The sequence below is a fragment of the Eurypyga helias genome, unplaced genomic scaffold (assembly GCF_000690775.1).
Source record: "Eurypyga helias isolate BGI_N326 unplaced genomic scaffold, ASM69077v1 scaffold4354, whole genome shotgun sequence".
Lineage (NCBI taxonomy): Eukaryota > Metazoa > Chordata > Aves > Eurypygiformes > Eurypygidae > Eurypyga > Eurypyga helias.
This window is the reverse complement of record NW_010245490.1, coordinates 27,909-49,521: the sequence shown is the minus strand read 5'-3', so window position 1 is coordinate 49,521 and position 21,613 is coordinate 27,909. Positions and strand designations below refer to the sequence as shown.

The following is a 21,613-nucleotide window of genomic DNA, read 5'->3' as shown; positions in this document are numbered from 1 at the left end:
GGATGGTCTTTAAGGTCCCTTCCAACCCAAACCATTCTGTGATTCTATGTTCTTCTTTACATTCGCCCTTCAGGTATTTATAAACATTGGTAAGATGTCTCTAAATCTTCTCTCCTCCAGGCTGAATAGTCCCAGCTTTTTCAGCCTTCCATCACAGGAGATTTTCCAGACACATTCATCATTCAGTGGCCCCTTGTTAGACTCTCTCCAGTATGTCCATGTCTGTACTGAGGAGCCCAGAACTGGACACAGCACTCCAGGCCTGGCGTTGGGAGTGCTGAGTGGAGAGGAAGGATCACCTCTCTTGACCCACTGACAATTACTTTGCCTGATGCAGCAGCCCATGATACCATTAGCCTTCTTTGAAGCAAGGGCACACAGCTGCTCATGTTCTTCTACCAGCTTCAACAGAGCTCAGCACTTCTGGAGGACTCTGCATCTGACAGCTTCAAGTCCCATAAAAGTAGTGTTAAACCTGGGAACTTACTGAGAAGGACTATGAGACCAATTGACTCATTTTGAAGAGACATCTGGGAAAAAAAACCCTAAAAAGCCTGCATCAAACTGACTGGGAGCAGAAAGGGGTCAAGGACTGGGAGTTGAATCTTTCTACTCCTGCTTCTAGTCCACTTGTCTGTGTTTGCCAGGAGAGAAAATTTCAGGTACTTGCTGCTGAGTTTCCCTGATGATTCATGCCACTTTCATCCCAAGCAGACAATCCAGACAATATTTAGCCTTTAGGAAACAGACTCAAAACTGCTTCAAGCGGGGCCTAGATTTTGCTTTGCCCAAGCCTGTGTTGACTAAAGTGAACCTGATGCACTCAAACTATGTGTGCGTGCCCTCTTCCCTAGGGGAGGTTTCTCTGAAGCAGTCCAAAGGGAGAACAAGAAAATGTGCCTGGGCTGGGGGGAAACGGAGGCCACACCTTTGCAGGCTGACTGGAACTAGCTGGAAGAAAGGAATTTCCCCTCTCAGATGGCTATCTCAGCCCGGTGGAGTGCTAAGAGTTCATAACGGGCTCATTTTCAGTAAACCTCTAAGACTACTCTGTGTTTCCAAACAGCTATATCTCAGGGTTGGAGGAAATGTAGGACTTGTACATCAAATTCCCAATTGATTTAAGCCAGAATAACCTCTGTTCGGTTAGTAATTTTATAGAATCATAGAATTTTTAGGTAGGAAAAGACCTTTAGGATCATCAAGTCCAACTGTTAATCCAACACTGCCAATCCAGTACTAAACCATGTCCCTAAGTGTCACATCTTCAAGTCTCTTAAATCCCTCCAGGGATGGTGACTCAACCACCTCCTTGGGCAGCCCATTCCAATGCCTGACAACCCTTTCAGTGAAGACATTTTTCCTAATATCCAATCTAAATTTGTATGTGCATACAGCAGAAGCATACCCTCATACTGGGTATCCCATTATTATTAACTTGACAGTTTTTACTGGTTTACATCACCGGAGGCCGTGCCCTGTGCATTACATGCCGATTCCTAGGCACCCGTGTCCTTCCTGCATGTGCGGGACAGATGCAGCCACACAATTCATGGCTGCATTGTTATGAGCCCCCAGCAGTGCTCACTCAGAACATCCTTCCCTCACTTCATTTTATGCTAAGCCACTGGCATACTAGTAAAGCCTCAGATACCTGAAGGGTTAAATCATGTCTTCTCATCTCTGCCTCTTGCTTTTCTCATAGCAACAGCGTTCATGGGCGGGAGAGGCAGAGAGGCTTGCCACTGCCGTACTGACAGAAGGCAGCACTTCAGATCCCTGTGGCTGCCTCAGAAATAAAGATTTTGTCATATTCACTTTCATCTCCAGCAAGTGCCAAGTAATGTCAACGTCAGCATGAGAAGCTGCTCTGTCTCTCTCCTCCTTTCATTGGTGGCACTGAGCCACAGACAAAAGATAAGGAAGACAAAACACCCAGACACGGCTGGTGTTCGCTGGTGAGACTTTTTCAAATGGCTCAGCTGCAGAAAGACAGCAATAAGGTTTTTCTTTCCAGAAAGGATGAAACCCCTGACCCACAGACATCCAACCTATTCTTTTTCTTTCAACTGTTACTAAATATTTTATATAAGACTGCAAAAGACAAAGCAGAAGATAAACACTGAAGTACAAGATGTGAAATGATTAGAAGTAAGGAAGTTACTTTGAGGCTTTAAATACAGTGCTTAGGATCCTGCAGAAGCTGAACAGCCAGTTTGCTAATAAAGATCCACCAAAAATAATGGTAAGCATTTCTGCCTTCACAGTTTTAGGGCTAGAGGTTGTCTGATTCCTGGCTAAGTGTCTCCCCTGGGCACAGATGACAGCTGCAATCATCTCAGTCAAATAAGCTAATGTGACTTTGAAACAACCCACCAAATGAATCTGTGCAGAGGTGAGTGTCTCTGAAGAGCTGTTTATGGAATACATCTGAGCTGGAGTTAGTTTATCTGCATTTACAAATGCTTTGGCACTGCTACATTACACTCACAGGCAAACACACACGTGCACGGAGGCGCATGTGCAGCCCCACGCAGAGATCACCCCCCGAGTTACCAAATAATTAGATGTGATGTTTAATGTCCAAGAGAATAAAGCTTCTCATTTCTTTTTAGGCTCCCTCCTGAAGTTCTTGCTGATCTATACACATCAAGCTCATCTAACCTTGCTGGGGAATTGAAGACATTTAACTTCAAGCATTCAAGCCTTTTACCTAGGTTTGGCTCTGCGTGTTTTCTCATTTAACATTTATTACAAAAAAATCCAGCTTGCATTTATTTTCAGACGGGTACTCAAACACGAAAAAAGAATAGCAGAGCCCTCCCTCAGTGCATCCAGGCTCTTTTGAAGAGACATCCAAGAAACGTTTTGAAGAGCTGCAAACATTAACTTGACTGATGTTACCTACTTGTGAGGATTTCTGGTACTGCCTTTCACAGCCACACTCCCCTTTTAAATCATTAATGAACGCTCATCCCTCAGCATCCTGCATGCTGCTTCATCCTTTGCAGGTGACTGAATCTACCCCACAAATTTTCTTCTTTTCTGAAATACTCTTGAATAGACTGAGCAGATGCGTCAGCTGTGCCTTCTGGATTTTTTACATTTGTGCTGTTTCTGGTAGCGACACAATTTTCAACACCACCAACTCATCCCTGTGAGCCAGAAAGCAGCAGATCCCCTCCCGACCACCTATCTATCCTGGCCTAAGATGCTGCATGGCTCAGGCACCACCCGTGGGCAGCTGTCTGCTTGGGCAACCAGCCACTCAGGACATCAGCTTGCCCTCAGCCTGCTGCTTGTGCAGGCAGGGAGCAGCCCACCAAGACAACGGGGAACTGAGCAGCGCGCTCCTGCACGAGCGCTTCTTGGTTGTTCTCTCACACAAGGTCGAGCTTCCATCAGTCTCCGAACACAGAAGTCGTGGGGCCCAGGTGCCCGGCAGCCTGGGCCTGTGGGAGCCCTCCAGGCTTGCAGTAAAAGCTTTGCTGAAAGCGACACGTTTCTACAGAACAATTCAATTTCAATAAAAAAGTCTTTGTCAATTCAAAATACTTGGAAAGCTAACTGAGTGGATCTAGAGTGGAAACCCGCTCTCAGCAACCCAGGGTGTAGAAGAGGTACAAGCATACAGAATACGAGTTTACAGCCAGAGAGCACTGAGCAGTGTACTCCCCAAAAGAAAGTGCACACGGATTAGGGATGAGATTGCAGGAGTGGCTCCAAGGAGCTGACCTGCCCTCCTTCGTCCTGAGCACCCGTCAGGGACATGCACATCAGCAGCTCCACGCGCCGGCAATGTTCAGCAACTCTTGCAACAACCGTGGCAGATCTTTGTGTAATGGAAACCTGTGTAGGTGAAACCACAGATACCCTGAGCTCTTGTAGATATGACCCTACTACTGAAACGGAAGCGTGTGTCATGTCACCCCCCAGCACCAAGCTGGCTGATGCTTTAATTTAATTTGCATAGTACCACACAACCGCCCCCATGAATCAAGCCTTCTCCTTGCTTCTGTTTTAAATATTAACAATGGTGCTACGTATATAACCATATTCTAGAGCTTTTCCAACAAAGCCACTGCCCAATTCCTCCTCTGCTTTACATGGGTGTTAGCAGAGCTGTGCTAGCTTCATACTGCCTAAACATCTGTCCTCATGATTCAGACACTTTGAGAAACAATGGAAATACCCCACTGCTTCTTCCAAGGTTTTGTTCTCTTCAACTAACCAAGGAAACCACAAGAAAGGCTCGTGAGTGATACACGAGGAATGAGGGATTTTTTTTTTTCCTGGAGCCCAACAGGCAACCTACAACCAGACGACAAGGACCAAATTGCCCTGAGTCTCTAGAGGACATTTGGACCACTGACGCCGAAGTTTGTTACAAAATCACTTCTAGTATGTCCGACTCCTTGTGTTCCCCATTGTCCAGATACATATACTGTCTCTTGTATTAGCCTGCACAATCCTTAGTGCAGAGACCATATTTTCATCATGTTTACACAGTGCCCAGTGCATAAAGACTCTTGTCTGTCCACACTAGCAAAAAGGAGGCTTGGAGAGACACGGCGGCTGGTAACAGAAGCAGCTAACAGCTCTCAGCTGCTGAAGAAGAAATTGAATTGGTTTTAGGTGAGAGCCACTCTGAGTGCAACAGCGGTACTTTGCAAAATCAGAGGGCTGGAGCCCCTCTGCTATGGGGACAGGCTGGGAGAATTGGGCTTATTCAGCCTGGAGAAGAAAAGGCTCCGGGGAGACCTTATAGCACCTTCCAGTGCCTGAAGGGGCTACAAGGAAGCTGGGGGGGACTTTTTACAAGGGCCTGTAGTGACAGGACCAGGGGTAACGGGTTTAAATTGAAAGTGGGGAGGGTTAGATTGGATATCAGGAAGAAGTTCTTCCTGGAGAGGGGGGGGAGGCACTGGAACAGGTTGCCCAGAGAAGCTGTGGATGCCCCAGCCGGATGTCAAGGCGAGGCTGGATGAGGCTTGGAGCAACCTGGTCTAGTGGAAGGTGTCCCTGCCCATGGCAGGGGGGTTGGAACGGGATGGTCTTTAAGGTCCCTTCCACCACAAACCATTCTATGATTCTATGAAAATACCTTTCTGACAGATTTCAGCCAGGCTAAATGACAGCTTTTCCTCTTGCCAGCATCTGCCTGATTTCAGCATGCTTGCCTTTTGCTTTGCATTTGGATCAAAGAGTACTAAAGAGTCACCCTCTGCCTAATGACTTCAAACCATAGGCCTCTGGATCCCCTCTGAAGAGCACAGCGGGGGCAGTTCCATCCCATCCCCATGTCTCTGGCTTGCTGCACCGTAGCTCCCACCCTCCTTCTGATGGACGGTCGCTTCTCCGCAAAACCGTGCTGCCACGGCCAGCTGGTTTGCACGCAGCAAAGCCATAACATACTGGGGACACTCGGTACAACTGCCTGCCCGGACGCCTGACTTGCAGGCACAGCCTGTCACATCATTGTCACCTTGCGCTGCAGAAGTTTTGCTGCAACCACCTGGAAGCAAACAGGAAACAACCAAAGACTCCCAACAGATAACAGTTTAAGTAGAAGAACGTAATCTGAATCCTGCTGTCACATGATTAACTGTTTACTTTTTAATTACCCATAATAATTGGGTAGTGGCGAGTTAATGAATTTCACAGTATGTGCCGTGTATCACCATGCCACATAGTTCAGACAGTTGTTTCTTCTGCAGCTGCACCGAGCTAAGGGCAGGACTGTGAAATTACTGATAGAAGACAACTGACCCTGTCCCCTCACTACAGAGAAGGATGGCTCCAGGAGACTCTTTCCATCACTCCCCTATCTGTTGCAGATTGCAAGGCACAGCACAAAGCAGTTACCTTCTGCGAAGTCTGGTACACGCTGCCCTCATGGGCTGCTGACTCTAGCACAAGCAACCACGGACCAGGAGAGGAGAGACTTCGGGACAGGGGTCAGGTGGCATGGCAGAGCAGGAGCGCTTTACCTTCCCAGTGCACCTTCAAGGGAGAAGGCAGAGGCTAGGACATCTTATATAATTTGTTTCAGTCAGCTTCAATGGAAACGTCTTCTTATTATAATAAAATTCTACAGAAGAGACAGAGAAACAGGCAAACAACAAAACCCTGAGAAATCACTCCTGATGGAGAGCAAACAGCTGCCAGAGTTGCTTCTGAACAACTCACACAGGAAACTATTCACTCCTCTTTAATTATAGGGACTTCTTCACAAATTTGCTATTCACACTGGTGTGGGCAAACCAGCCCATGCCTGCTGCTGGGGGATACCCCCTTTCTAGGCCAAGGAGTGCCCCCATCTGTCCCCAAACCAAACAGGCAGCTGGCTACCTGACAGAGTTCAGAAGGGAACGTATGGGAAGGTAAAAGGTGATGAAGCAGCCAGCACGACAATGGGAGAGAAGCTGTGCTACCAGCAAGCACCAGTGTTCAAAATCCAGCAGGCAGCAGCATCATGCAGGCCCATGTCTGTGGCAGGAAGGGTTCAAGGAGCAGGAGAAGGGGCACATGGGCTGCCTCTGAAATCTCCTGGCAGAAAGCTACTCTGCTAGCCCCGTGCCCAGCCAGAAAGCTTTAGGCAGTGAGAAGGCAGGGGTACGGTGGTACCTGTGTAGGGGACTACCAGCCAAGCCACTCCGCACCCAGCTGCAGCTCAGGACAGACCTGTCTGGAAACCGATGGGGACTCATCTCGGAAGACCATGGGAAGCCCAAGTATGCAACACTACAAAACAACCCTGCACAGTGTTTCTGTCAGAAATGTGACCTTTGCCATTTTTCTCCTGAGTGAGGCCAGGTGACTCCCCACAGGGCAGAACAGGAGGTGCTGCACCTGTGACCCCAACCACCTTGCTACCTACACAGAAACAGCTCAGTCACCTACACAGAAACAGTCCTCCCCTTCGTGCCAGGTGCCACCACTCGCAGGTGGCTCCTGGGATGGCCCTCGGAATGGCCCCCAGGTCTGTGATCGGCCATAACTGCCAAGAAGTGACTGCCACCTCTTGGGGACACCCCTGTAGAGCCCGGGCCAATTCGACAGCCACTATTTCCCAGTGGCTTTGTCTACCTGGGGACATCCAGGAAAATGAAATAACATTCACTAAATTAAGGATGGAAAGCTGTTTTAGATAAATTGTGCTGATGTAGAACTGAAGTGCCATTAATTTAACTCGCCTCCATTCCCAGCCCTTTAATTCTCAGAATGAATGTCCATACGGAGTTTTAATGGGGTTTAATTAATCTTCTTTAAAAGGTAGCTAAGATTAACTTTTTTCTGTTCCCCCTGTAGACAACCCATGAATTACAGTATTAAAAAACCCTGCTTCAAAGGATTCTTGCACTGTGGGAACATTCCCTCCTCAGAGTTTTTCAATCATCAACATTTCTATGCTCTCTTTTATGCGAGTGTTAGCCTGCTGGCCCAAATGGGTCCACAAAAGACATTTGTACCAACTAATGCAATTAGTTAAAACCTTCTCCCTCTTACTTGATAAAATTACAGGGTCTGCAGGGACATTCTAATTCAAGTTAAGAATTATTTTACCGATTTAACTCTATTGTGTGAAGGTTTACGGATTTGCTGACCAATGCATCCATACTAGGCCAGTTTCATTAATGGGGGCACACCCCAGGAGACAGAGGTACATTTCAGTAAGGACAACCTGCTTTAGTTGAGGTTAAACGCGTACCTGCCTTGAGCTGAAACAACTCACACGTAGGTTGCAAAAGTAAATTACTGTGGGTTAAGGTAGTCGCAGGGGCCGTAAGCAGCAGCGAGACCGTAACTCCACGTCACACCTAGCCTCAAGGCAAGCGTTGAGTAACTCGAAGGAGGACAAGTAAGTACTTCTCACCTCCCACCGCGCAGTCCAGAGGACGGGCAGTAGCTGCAGAGGACCCGATGGATGGTAACGGCCTAACTCAGGGCAGTCTCGACAACTGCTGTGGGTTTGATAACTCCGTCTGAAGCCATACCTCTGCCTAACTGGTACGCGTCACAGCAGTGACGTTTTATTTCACACAAGGTACTGTTCAAACGCACTCGGAGCACACGCCCAAAAGCAGTTTGCACAATGCAAATCGCTTCCTAAAGCAATTGTGTTTAATCGGTATGGGCAAGGCTACGGCCACGTTCCCCTGAACGCTGTCCTTCTGTCCAGAGGAGGGACAACACGCGCACTTGAATTACTACGCCACCGCGTTCATATATAACAAAGCAAAACAACTCCAACATTTTACGCTGCTTTCTTGTTTTTCCGCTGCTAAGGGTTACAGAAGTGGCAACGCACAGCGTTATCAAATATGCTGAGAGCTAGTTTTGGAGAGTACTCGATTGCAAAACGCAATCTGTTCTTTCCATATGGCAGTGGACTTCCACTGGCTTTACTTACAAAGAGGGCCCACATGAGCGCAGATCCTTCTAGGTCCCTGGTGTGGAAACGCTGCCTGTGTTGGAGTTACTCCTGAAAAAGCCCCCTGTCAGTCAGGCTTACCCAGTATTACGTTAATAGCAACCCCGCTCACTCCCCCCATCTCTGCCCTTAGAGAAAACATACTTGGGGTGAGCTGTGAAGTAAGTGCCAGGTGGCAACAGAGCTAGAAACATTACAGAGCGAAAACGCCTCCGATGTGGCTTCCCTCCTTAACTCTAAGCCTACGGCTTGTAAACAGAAAACAGCCACCGACTGTCACTGCGTCACACCCTTACTGCATACACCAATGTCCCCTGCCACGTCAGGGGAGCTGCTCTCGACTGACAGCCATGCAAGCACCCGAAGGCAGCGCTCCGCTTGGTACAAGAGCACACTTCGCACTCCGTCACTCCGTAACGTACATGTAGCCCCTTCCGGTTCTCCTGCGCCCCACGCAGCCTACTGCTGCTGCCGCTCTTCTGAACTCTCCAGCCAGTTCCCAGTTCCTTGCCTTAGTAACCGTCAGGGGAGCTGCTCTCGACTGACAGCCATGCAAGCACCCGAAGGCAGCGCTCCGCTTGGTACAAGAGCACACTTCGCACTCCGTCACTCCGTAACGTACATGTAGCCCCTTCCGGTTCTCCTGCACCCCACGCAGCCTACTGCTGCTGCCGCTCTTCTGAACTCTCCAGCCAGTTCCCAGTTCCTTGCCTTAGCAACAGCACATTCCAACCTGCTCATACCCCAAGACGTAGATGAAATAATTCCAGCATTTTTGCTGCTTCCGTGCAGAAATGATTCACAGCACCAGAAAACCAGCACAATAATAAAAACCGTATGAAGAAATTAAAAATCAAATATGACTAGTACTCCACACGGCCAAAAAGGTCAAGATCGCCTTTCAAAAGGACCTTTTTCCTACACCACATTAACGAAATGCCCTGTTAAAAATCATGGCAATACAAACAAATTCCAGGATTACAAACCTGTGTTCATTTAATTACTGCAAACTGCACTTGCTGATAGAGACAATAAATGAGGCAGAGTAAGACGGAAGATATTACTTAGAAGCAAGCGTTGTTTCTACAAATACTCTAAGGTGTAAATCTTGAGGGCCAGATTCTTAGCTCCACGTGCGTCAACACAAAGCAATGGAGGACTCTTCCTTTCGTGTCAGGCAGTGTCCTGTTAAGATTTCTTACCTGACTCCTTATTCCTGCCTTCGGGGCTGAGGAAAGCAACCACAGAGAAGTCACCCTTTCACCAGGAAGGAAGAAAACATGTTTCTGTCCAACCCAGGGGAAGCACAGGTTTCTGATATGGTGATTTATGTTTAAATAGGGGCTATAATAAATTTATTCACTGATTTCTACTCTTTGTTCTTACAAACCAGGAATTCAGAAAAAGGTAAACAAAAAAGAAAAGCATGTTGAAACTTCATGTCCACACCACTTTGTTCAACCACTGCTTGAGGTCTGAGAGACTTGGTAACCTCTCAAAAGCAACCACTAAATTCGAAACCCTAAGGCCACAAAGAATTGACCCCAGCTGACCCAAAGAAGACCTGCTGTTCCACAGGCAGGACCCTGTAGTTTTCCCATAGTGAAGGGTATTTAACCACTGCACTGTCTCTGGTTTGCTGTGGGGCTGCTGAGATGGAAAAACAGCACTGTCTGCACTTGCTCTCAGCTCTTGCAACGTGTTTTCCCACCCCTTTAAAGAACAAGGAGCTGAACCTACATTTAGGAACTTTCCAGAGATAACATATAGGTCCCATTGGGCAGTTTTATGTATTTATTTTGTCTTCCTTTACAGAAAAAGACAACGGGCAAGGGAGTTCAAATGAAGCTCAGAGAAGCCAAAAAGGAAACCACAGGGTTTATTTTTCTTCTCAGAGCTCATGTTTAGTGATGCCTCATCCCTCAGCATGAGAGGTATTGTGCTGTACTTTCCTAGGGTTTTTGAATATCTCTGGTCACCCAGAGAGATTCTGCAAACTCAAATAATGCTGATGTGAACTGAAAGGTGCAAATAAACACTCTTCAAGTCTTCTCTATTCCAACTCTCTCAGACCTCAGGAGAGATACCTGGAGATAAGATGTTCCAGTTCCAGTAGCAAAGGTCTTCTTTGACAACAGGTTTTGGAAAATAAGATTGTTTATCCTCCGGTGATAGTTTTGCTCTTTTTGGTTCATAGAGTATAAGGGAGAAAATTCTTTCCTAATGTCTCCTTCTGTTTATCCCTCTCCCTCCAGCTTCCTAATTCCACGCAAAGGGAAAGGTCATAGAGACAAGACTGAGAACTTGGTTTATTACACGAGCTCCCCTGCTCAAAAGCAGTTTTCGTTCTTCTTTTACTTCCTCCAATCATGACTGTGCCCTTGAAGGCCCTAAAAGTTAAACAGGACCATCCTGGAGGCACTTTAGCTCATGTTGCCTATAAACAACCACAAAGGATTAACATTTCAGTCTGTGCTTTGTAACTGGGTCAGACTATGCTGACAACAGAAAGTTTGAGTGGTATAAGGCCTTTCCACACCATGGTAAAATTCCCACTGACTTCAACAGCATGGGAATATCACTCCTTCCCCCAGATCTGGGGGAAAGCTTCCTTCCCGAGAGATTACAGGTTTGTGATTAGACCAGGTGACAGCACTGGCTGAGATGCAGAAGCAGCTCTACTACCGGACTGGAGAACGCAAGTCTAATAATTAACCTGAGGAGTAAATTCTGATCCTTTAAATGGAGGTTGTCTTATAAAAAAGCTCCAGATATACAATCTGCTATTTAAATACTTGTAAAAACTTTATCCCAGAAATTGAGGTCCTTCTTTCCTTCAAAGAGGGACTATAGAGAGCAGGTATGGTATTTTTCTGCCTTCCTCCAGCTTTCGTGTCTTGGATGCAAAGAAATGGAGGTATCTGGCTCTCTGGGCAAATTGTGAGGTATCTGTCAGTTCGGTGATCCCTTCAGGACCCATCCATACCCTCTGTCATGTCACTGTATGCCAGAGGACTGGTGTGGGTGCTGTATCACATGCTAAAGTACCAAATGCATGGCTGGTAGGCATACTTCCAGCAAATTGTTTACTGTGGACAGGACAAAAGATTTGACACAAAGAAGGGAAAATTAATCACCCAAACAATGAAGTAAGGGGTTCAAGTTAATTTCAGGCCCTTTTATTCAGGAGGTCTTTGGCAGGGCCTGTTTTATCCTCCTTGCCACAGCGGGGCTAGCTGAGCAAGCAAGGAATGCGTGCAGCTCGCAATAGGTCAGTAACTTCACAGAGGTCAAGGAAATCGCTCACATGCTGAAGCCAAGGAAGCCAACCCACACTATGGTAAAATGTGTGCTTACTGAGCTTTGCTGAATCAGCACCTACCTACTGCATAGAGTCCAAGGATTGCTGCAGTTTCCAGTTCACCTGAAAAAAGCTTCCCTTCCCCTCCGTAAGGAAAGTGTCTTCTCCTGACAAACTGACAGAGCTCTTCCCCTACACCACGACAAGCTAATACATGAGCGATACCAGATGCACCCTGCATGAAGTTACCAAATCTCAGCCACTTTAATCCAGTCTAACAGGACAGACTGGTGCATGTCAGCATGGGCCTTTGTCAACCTGTGACCTTCAGCTGACACTACAGCTGCTGTCTTGAAGAACCTGACCTACTCCTTAATTGCTGAACACTGCTGAACGAGGCTGTCAAGGACAGAAACGAGGAAACAGCACCAGGTTCAACACTTCGTCCAGGGTCAGCATCACTAGGGTCATCTTCTTGCAAAGTGAATCTGCTGCAGCGTCACTGAGTTTGTGATGGAAAACACATTCACACTAGAGAGAAAGAGGGAGTAGACAATGTCCACTCCAAGACATCATCTCTCAGCCTGGGTAATCCACACAGAAGACCAACAAGTGCTCTTTGGACAACTGAATTGTTATCTCTCTTCCAGCACTATTCACATGTTGAGTTAATCTAAGTCAAGGAAATTCATTATTATGCCATAAATGTAAAAAAATTGCTTCTGTTTAACATGACATTTGAGTTTGGGAAAAAGCTTTTGCACTGGAATCCAATTATTGACTAACACTGCTAAGATCATTCCCAGATTTGACCTCTGCCTGTAATTTCTGTTGTATTTTAAACCACAAGTTTGGCAGAACTACTGACATGAAAGGACTTTTACCATCCCCGCCACACAGCCGTAGGTAACGTATGCAGAAATAAACAAACTCCCTCTCACTTCTCTATTGATTTCCATCAACAGCTTTGCAATGAGAATGGATTTGACCTTTCACCCTAAACAGGCATCCACCTTGCTAACACCTCTGGTTGTTGAAGCTAGCAGATTCTGCTATCTTCAGAAGAAACTGCTATCTTTCAGAAAGAAGCTGTGGCACTGATCCTGGCAAATGACATCACATCACCTCCTATGAACTTTCTAAATCAGGACGTTATTCATTCCCAGCTCACCTCTGAATTCATTCAAAGCTGGATCCTGCCCATAGCCAACACAGCTTCTCTAAAGAAACCCCAGAAAAGCCAGTCGATCTGTTAGCAATGACAGTTCTTAAGCCTGGTTTACAAGGGCCAGTTTACCTCAGGTCTAAGTAGGGATGAGGCCTGACAGATAATTCTCCAGTGATTAAGGTTTCCACCATGGCACTCTGGAGTGGAGTCTCTGGTGTCTGTTAACCCAGCTGGGTTCACAGTTCAGTTACATGAATTCTTTGATGTCTCATTATGCAGTTAAGTCTATGCTTCCTAGATTTTTCCCTGAGGCACTTCTCTCTGCAGACACTCATTTCCATGAAACTCCTAGGGATCTTAGTATCTCCGATATTGCTGTCATTGTGCCACAATCCGCCAGCGGTTTCAAGAAGCATTTGGCAAGAGGGAGGTTAGGGAGAAGGGAGGCAAGGGAGTCCTATCGCATAAATTACCTTTCTGTGTGAAAACTAGGTTAAACAAAGGTACACTGCAATAGCAGGCGTGAAAGACTATTTCTTGACCTAGCAGAGAGAATCTGACTCCTTGTTCCATTTTCATCACTGGCCTTTAGATTACACTGCTCTTTAAAACAATTTCAGACACAGAACTATTTCATACAGTGATGAAGAGCAAAGAAACATTTTAAGTGTGAGAAACTGCACCCTTTCATTTGCCTTAAATCTATTTGTTTATAAAAAAAAAATCAGCAACCAGAAAAATCTCAACTTCTTCACCTCCCTAAGAATTTACTCCTGGCTATCTCCCTCTTCACCTCATCCATCTCCTCAACACAAGTTCATGTTTTTAATTAAGAAAAAAAAGATCTTATACTTGCCTTTTGCCTGGAATTCCTCTTTTTGTTTCTCCTCACTACTACAACAACAACAACTACTACTACTAAAAAAAGAATACCTAACACTGAAGGCAAATACCAGTATCTGGTCTTAGTGTCTTTGTATCAACAGCTTTGGTAGAGTTTGGTTCCAGTGACCAAAATGACCATGATTCAACCATAAATTGCATATTCACTTTGTTGCCTACTCCAGATGTGAAGCTTCATATCCAGAACTCTCATGCAGCAACACGCAGCACGTAATGGAAGTCATATTATTACCACAGACACCAGGCCGCTTGCAAAACTTGGTATTTCAACGCCCACAGTTTCAAAACTCTGAGACCCTGGGGGTCTTAAGGCATAGAATCTGAACCTCTGCAGTCTCCAGTTTTAGATATTAGGAGCACATTTAATTGCACAGAAGCTCTGGCATTCTGGGTAAGAAGTTTTCAATGGATGAACAAGACCAATGACTGCTTAAGAAGACTTCATCAATACAGTGCAAGAAGACAGATAAAGAAAACAGCCTGAGAAAAGTAACCAATTTACCTGGAGAATTAACAGCATCTGAATAATGGAAGGTGGAACTCTGGCTCTGGAACGTGATAATGCATCTTCCAATTTAATGTTGAGTGTAATTATATTCCTAAAGTGCAGAAGAGCCAGCTGCCGAACCGAGGGCTCCTTCCCCTTAGAAACAGAAACAAAGCAGGATGGATTATGAGCAGTGTGAAAATGAGTTTCAAAATCCTCTGTCAAAATTCCTTCTTCTACCTCTGAGGGATTACAAGAATGGTAAATCTGAATGAAAAGCAAAGGAAACGTAACAAAGGACACAGAGCAGCCTTCAAGTCTGCGCAGTGAATTTGATTTGGCAGTAATGAATGCTGCAGACTGACTGTGTATGAAGACGATGAGGGGTTGGGGCGGGGTGTGGGGGATCATACCTGAGCACCGCATATACATGAGTATTTTGTGCTTTAACAGTAATGAAATGCATCAGATGTTTAAAACAAAAAAAAAAAGCAAGGTCGAAAAAGGGTTGAATTTCTTTTATTTCCCATGATTTTGAGTACTGGCTGGGTACTGTCTTCAAATTACGGTGGGAATTCTGACGCTGCCCACCTGTGGATCCTCCTTTTCTCTACATTTGGGAGGCTTCACTATAAGGCAGAAGCAGAGCTGAAGTTTCATACTGCGTTTTCAAACAGATCTTTTTGCAGTTCAAGAATATCTTCCCACTGAAGGAAATCTCAACTGAAGACTACAATGCTCTGCCTGCAGAGATTAACAGCGCTTGCCTTATGAGAAGTTGTAAAACTGTTACTGTTTCTGGCATCAGGTTTTTTTACTTGAGTATATATGGCTGTACATATACAGTTACATATACAAGTTCTGCCAGCTAAATATTAATACTTCTGGAAGGTCTGCTACTCAGCTGGTATTGACTTACCTTAGTCTGAAATAAAGAAGCCTCACCCAACCCCATCCCACTCATTCTTTTTCACTTTGTGAATTATTTATACTGAAGTAAAGGTGGTCCCAAATCTGCTTTGATTGCTAATAAAGAGAATTTACAAGAGCACATAAGCACCAGCTGGGCTTTTGGAAGTACTCTCTGAACATCAGGCACCTAGATCTATTTGAAATTACATAGGACTTGAGGCTCTTATTTCCTCTAGGTTCCTTTGAAAATGCATGCAATTATTTCCATCTGAAAGGTGAGGAGACTTATGTTGTGAAATCATTTTCAAAGGCCTCAGGAACACAACAGTAAAGAGGGTGCAATTTTCAAAAACAGCTGAAGGATTTCTAATTTAGTCCAGCGCTTTTCGAAAACCAGGCTGAGAGCCTACCTATATCTCTATGTGCCCAAACGCCTCCGATTCAAAATATGTGGCACTTAGAAACTCTCCCATCGTGTTCTAATAGGTTTTTAATACCATCTTATTTCTGCCATTTTGAAGTTTCTGTTGGTAAGACACAAGCCCATGGGTGAACTACTCCTCTATGTTTTTAGAGCCCTTCTCTTTCAGAATCAAATTCTGTGAAGAGTTGCAGCTTTTCTACAGAATTCAGACTTCATGCCTGTAATTATCTGCAGATGCAAATGGTAATATCGTTAACATTTGGACAGTCCTTTTAGGCATGAAGTCGACTTGGAAAATTGGGAGAAAGTTTCTGAAGTTTTTCCGAATACAATTAGGCATCAAACTCCCACAAAAAGCAGCAGGCATCGAGGAGCAACTCTAGAAGGTCACCTACACCTCTCTGGCACAGATTTCCTTGGGATTTAAGTGACAAACAACACCATGACTGAGTCTGAAGATTAAGCCTTCATCTGAAGCAGATCAAGTACCTACTGTGGATTTAAAATTACTGAAGTCAAATTCTATGCTCATGTGAACTCGTCTAACTCCACTGACTTCTGCTGTTCATATACGGTAGCACAAAATGTGACCTCAGAAATACAAATTCCTTTTCAAAAGCGGCGATACTTCAAAGACAAATTCACACTGCAGAGAAGGAAATGCATATACTGAAGTCAGCACAGCTCCATGTATTTCACTGTGTGCATACTTCAGTTTCTTGTTCATAACCTTTCTTGGGTTTTAGTGCGAGCAGACATAAGGACTAACCATCCTCCCCGAGCCCCACTCCTGTTTTTAAAGTTTCCCTTCATCTTTTTCACCCAAGTACTTCAAACCCTGTTTGCATAAGTAACTTATTTGCATGACGAGACTATACAGAACAGCTACACTGTGAGGCTGGCCCAAGGAGACAGTTAAGGATTGCATCAATCTCTTGATGAACCAGCAAAGCTGCTTGTTCCAGTTTTTCAAGATTCCATAGTAACAGAGTAATTTTTCACCTGCACGGGATAGAAAATAGCCTGAAGCATGGGCAGGACATCACTGAAGAAAAAATCCCAGGTTTCAGCTAAGGTATCCAGTAGTTTCTGCCCTGCAAAAACATGAAACAAACCCGTGAACCATTTAGGTTGTAATCAGCAAACTCCAAAGTCTAAAACACGCAGGAAACAATGTGTATCTGCTATTACACACAAAGATGAATCACGTAACTGCTACTATTAGCAGTATGGAATTAGTATTCCTTTCACTATATCGGATCATTCAGTATTTGTGTCTTTTCAGATGACACATCTAATGTTCTTAGTCAACTCAGACACTTTGAGGTTAACGCTTACTCAGAAAAACCCTGGGAAGAATAAAAAATGAGCTTGGGTTACCTCCTCCTTTTCTTGCAGTAATACCTACTGGACAAGACTGCAGAGGAGAGGAGGAGGGCACAGCAGGTTAAACGTGGAAACATTCCTGCAGAGAAATCTCCCCCACGGTGCTCCCCTCTAAGCTGTAAGCCAGCAGAGCAAACTGTGCTCTGTGGAGATCCTCCGCAAAGCATCCTCTCAGACTGATCCCTTAGCTTCCCTGCCCCTCCACTTAGATAGAAAATCTCACCCAACACCTGTGGAAGAAGAGGAAGGAGTTGTGGCTCTACTTTTACTGTAACTTTCAAGGATGCAGTCAAAACCTGCTGTGACATGTGCTCCCCATGGTCTTCGCAGCAAGGCCATCTCCTCTATTCACCTCCCAAGCTGCAGCCACCTGGAAGCCTCCCCAGCGGAGACTGGAGAAGCTCTGGTCAGGTCCTACAACCAAGTTGGACACAGAGTTCCTGGCAAAACATTTTGTAAAGCACAGAGGCAAATGCAGGAGCCAAGCTCTACAGGAGAGGAAGTCTGGCTCGATAGCTGAATGCTGGCTTCCAATCCCCGTTCCCCCAGATGGCCTGTGTGACCTTGGGCAAGCTCTTCAGCATCCCTGTGCCCCTAACCCAACAGTGAATTGAGGGCACTGCACCTCCACCAGCAAGTATGATGGAGATAAACACATCCATGATCATGAGGCGTTCAGACAAGACCATATGACTAACAGAAAGGAAATTCAACAGCAATCAAGCAATACTACTGCTGGTGTCAGAATCAGATACTCTTGATTCTGGTATTACAGCATTACTTAGGACCTCAGCCAGGGAACATTTTGCCCAGAATTGCACACACATCACAAAGAAACTGTATGAAAGCATTTACACTCCAAGTTAGTCAAGTGCCAATCTTTATTACGGGATACTTGATCTCCCTGCATTTTTAAGCCTGTAACAAGTAACACCAGCTCTGGCCCATCTGCAGCTTCCGAATTATTGCGGCGTTGATGACTTTAATTAGCGCTTTCAGTGACAAATGTGGATCACCATGCTATACTGCAGCTGCTGGTTTAAGAACCATGCCAAGGTCTTTGTTTCTGCACCACCAGGTAGGGGATCTGTCTTACACACACTCATGCACGAGTCTAAAAAAGGTGTTCTCAGTTTCAATTTTTTAAAAATTTGTGTTAGTTCTAGTGAAACACAGCAGGGACCCAGGACCAAAATCTCCTAGCAGCTGCAGCAGTAGTAGTAATAAATACCATTGCATTAAAATCCCTATACACCAGCGTCTGAAACACTGAAGTGTTTCGAAGACATAAATCCGATTATGAAGGAGAAGTCCAACTACTCTATGCCTTGAGGGCAGAGTTTTAAAAAGAGTTAAATATGCTGTTGCCCACAGGTTACATGGAAACTAAACCCTTACAATTCTGGCTCCAGATGTGGGTGCTGAACATCGGTCCTTTTCAAATTCTGCTGCTGGAACTGCATGAAGTCAAACGAGGCTGTTGAGACAACCACGCCTTTACTGCTGCACACTCCTTTCATCTTGCGGGCAGCTCGCTTTGTGGCATGATGGATTTCTGTGCAGCAGCTCGGACATGCTGCAGAGTCGACTGCCTTTTGCCAGGCAGGCCTTTTACCGGGTGCTTCTGCTGTCTGTTGTTGATGAGCATCTTTCACACTGAAGAATGTAACTTCCGTGTCCTTTCAAGATTATGTTTGTTTTACTGTCAGGCAAAGATCCCTACGTTTGCCATAAACATTTGCCAGATTCCAGGAAGCTGGGTTACTCCAAATGCTCATTTTAATGAAACACAAGGTAGTCAATTTTGTATGACATAAGAATGCATATAGCACTTTTCACAGTGCTTCCAGAAGTTAATTGAAGCTTCTGAAAGAAATATAAGAATTAAAAAATCATCCTTGCAAAGCGAAAGCTAAAATTTTCAAAACCTCCAGCAGGACAAAACCCCTCCAAAGTGTGCTCTGAAGTGTAATTTTTCTTTTTTGAAAACTTCAACATCAACTGGATAGTGAAACTCAAATGATGGGATGCAGGACAACATGAGGTCTGAGGGCACACCACTGCTGCTGCAGACCCAGGAAGGGAGCCCTGCTCCAAACAGAAGCTCCCAAGATTTTGGTGCTCCCAACTTTGTTTCAGGTGCTTTGGGAGCCATGGGGTCACTGACTACAGGATGGACTCTGGCGGGCTGCCTCTGCTTCCAGGAAACCCAAATTCCAGCATTGGAAACACAGCTCCATCAGTAGCTCCCCAGGCAAGCTAACAGAAAGCTGTCTGTCAGAGACCTCTGTCTCCGAATGAGATTCCTACATTACACCTACCCCCTGTAACTTGCCAGGTTCAGAAAGCTGACATCTCCAAGGACAGACTTGGAAAAAACATGACCCATTTCATCCTCACCTTACCAGCATTTCTGACCCTATTTTAAGCCGCAATCACAAAATGATACACCAAATTCAAAACCAAAATGAACTTAATGGCTTGCTGAAATCTGGTATTTGCTGATCATGCTCCTACATTTGAAAGCCAAGTGGTCTTACATTTCAATTTTTCATCTCAGCTTTGATCTGAAACATCAGAGATAGTATTTTTGGTTTTCAAGCTAGGAAAACCAGAATAAAAAGAGGTTGGACTCTGGTAGGTCTCTGCATTTAATCTGCCAATTTGACCCTTAAAAAAACAACTTCCTTGGTGATTTACAAAGTGCTATGAAGGTCTCATGATCCTTATGGTTCCCCTTGTGTTCTCCAAGCTGTTATTTTATATTACTGAGGAATTCTTTGTTCAGCTTAGAAGACTTTGGGTACTGTTTCTTTTTGTTGGTTTTTTGTTTGTTCTTTTTAATGTGAAAATTGTTCTCTTTTTGTGGTATTCAGGGCTATTGTCTTTTCATCAGAAAAGCTGGGTCCCACAGCACCATCTTAATCGGACCAACAGTACTGTCAGTAATGAAGGCTCACATTCAGGATTTATAGATATCTGAAACTAATGGAAACCGTTGTCTCCAGGATACTGCTTAAACGGTGTCTTTAGACTAAGTGGTATTATGACTGCAGCTTTGGAGAAGGAAAGACGCAATTCTCTTAAAACTGCCTCAAGACTCTCCAGAGATCTTCAGACTGTTTAGATGGGCAATAATTCTTGAAGATATTCTGACACCATGTCACCCTTGGGTGACATATGCCTATGCCTAGGACAAAACAGCATATTTAAATGCCGCACAACAGCACAGGACACAAAATGAGGGTGACTGTGAAACAACACATCGGGTGGAGGTTATCCTTGACGTTTATTCCCATAAGGTACAGACAGACAAATGGAGCCTTGACTGTAAAATAAGAGACAGTGTCTGACCTTGTTTAGGTAAACATGAATCCAGAATAACTCTTAACCTACAGCATTATTTTGAACTTAGCCAGACACATCTACTAACTGGGACCTTAGTGCTTAGTTTTTTATTTATTGTATTTTTCCAGTTTTCCTTAACACTGAGCAGGCAAGAACTGAAGGAGAAGTAAGTGTCCATGCTGGAGGTAATCTTTCCTTTACTCCCTCACTGCGGCTCTAGGCAATCACCTCTCCTTGATGAAAGCCAATGGGAACACCAAAGCAGGACACAACTACAGTCTGCAGCAACAAATTGGTACAGGCTAATCCATAGGCCCGGGAAGACAGTGGAAAGCATCATGCTGCCTCCAGAATGCATTGCTAAAACTCCTGTGACAGACATAGACAGCCACGCTAAAATCCAAGTTACCTTCATAAAATCGGATCTTGTCCCTTAGGATCACCATGCCTTTTGTGAGCAGCTGATTCTGTAAATAAAATGTAGATTACCTTTAGTCATTCAGTACTTCCCTACAGCCACTGTATTTCACATTTTGTTCATTCTTAAGTTCTGACAATGAAGGGGGCCCTTTATCCTGTGTCCATCTTGCTTAAATCACTTGGGACACTTGCCCGATGATGGCAGAATCACCTCCTGCTTTTAGGATACAGCACGTATTCTGTGCAGTACAAAATGTTTCTCAAACTCCTAATGGCTGACCCACAAAGCATGTCCTCTTAGAGATGCAGAAAGAGTAGTGCTTCAACAGACAGTGTGTACTTACTGCCAAATGTCTTTCCTATTAACTATACTTAATTAATTAACTGAACTTCATTGGTTCACTCAGGAACTTAAATTTTAAGTTAAAAGAGAATGTCTGAAGTCTACAACAAACCAGCAATGTCATACAGAAACACACAGACTGCACAAATCTGTTCCACGACTTGGGTGTTCACTATCTAACTATACATATATATAAAATCCAAATCTCATTGGTCCATGAATGCCAGAATGCAGAGAAGCCAGTAGACATCTCTGAATGGTTTCAAGGGGCTCCAGATAAGCATAGAGAGTGGGTGAAATGATTTTGCTCAGAGGCATATAATGAATTCTGATTTAAATTTGATTTAAAGGCAAGAAAACACATGCCTACCTGTAGATATTCAGTGAAAAAGGATCCCAGTTCTGTTTTCAATAATTGCCTGTATTAAAAAAGAGTAAGAAAAGGATCTGTGTAATCAGCAAATTGTGTTAGCTGTGCACTGCAAGG

The 21,613-nt window shown here is 44.8% G+C and overlaps 1 protein-coding gene across 1 annotated transcript in view; it reads right to left on the bottom strand.

The window, feature by feature from the left end:
• Nucleotides 1-21,613, bottom strand: part of PRR5 (proline rich 5 (renal)) — a 56,106-nt gene that overhangs the window by 15,584 nt on the left and 18,909 nt on the right. The window contains exons 3-6 of the mRNA XM_010150078.1: nucleotides 21,497-21,545; nucleotides 20,773-20,830; nucleotides 16,632-16,723; nucleotides 14,309-14,449 (exon numbers count right to left, since the gene is read on the bottom strand). Of these exons, the coding sequence (XP_010148380.1) occupies nucleotides 14,309-14,449; nucleotides 16,632-16,723; nucleotides 20,773-20,830; nucleotides 21,497-21,545 (340 nt within the window). The remainder of the gene's footprint in view (nucleotides 1-14,308; nucleotides 14,450-16,631; nucleotides 16,724-20,772; nucleotides 20,831-21,496; nucleotides 21,546-21,613) is intronic.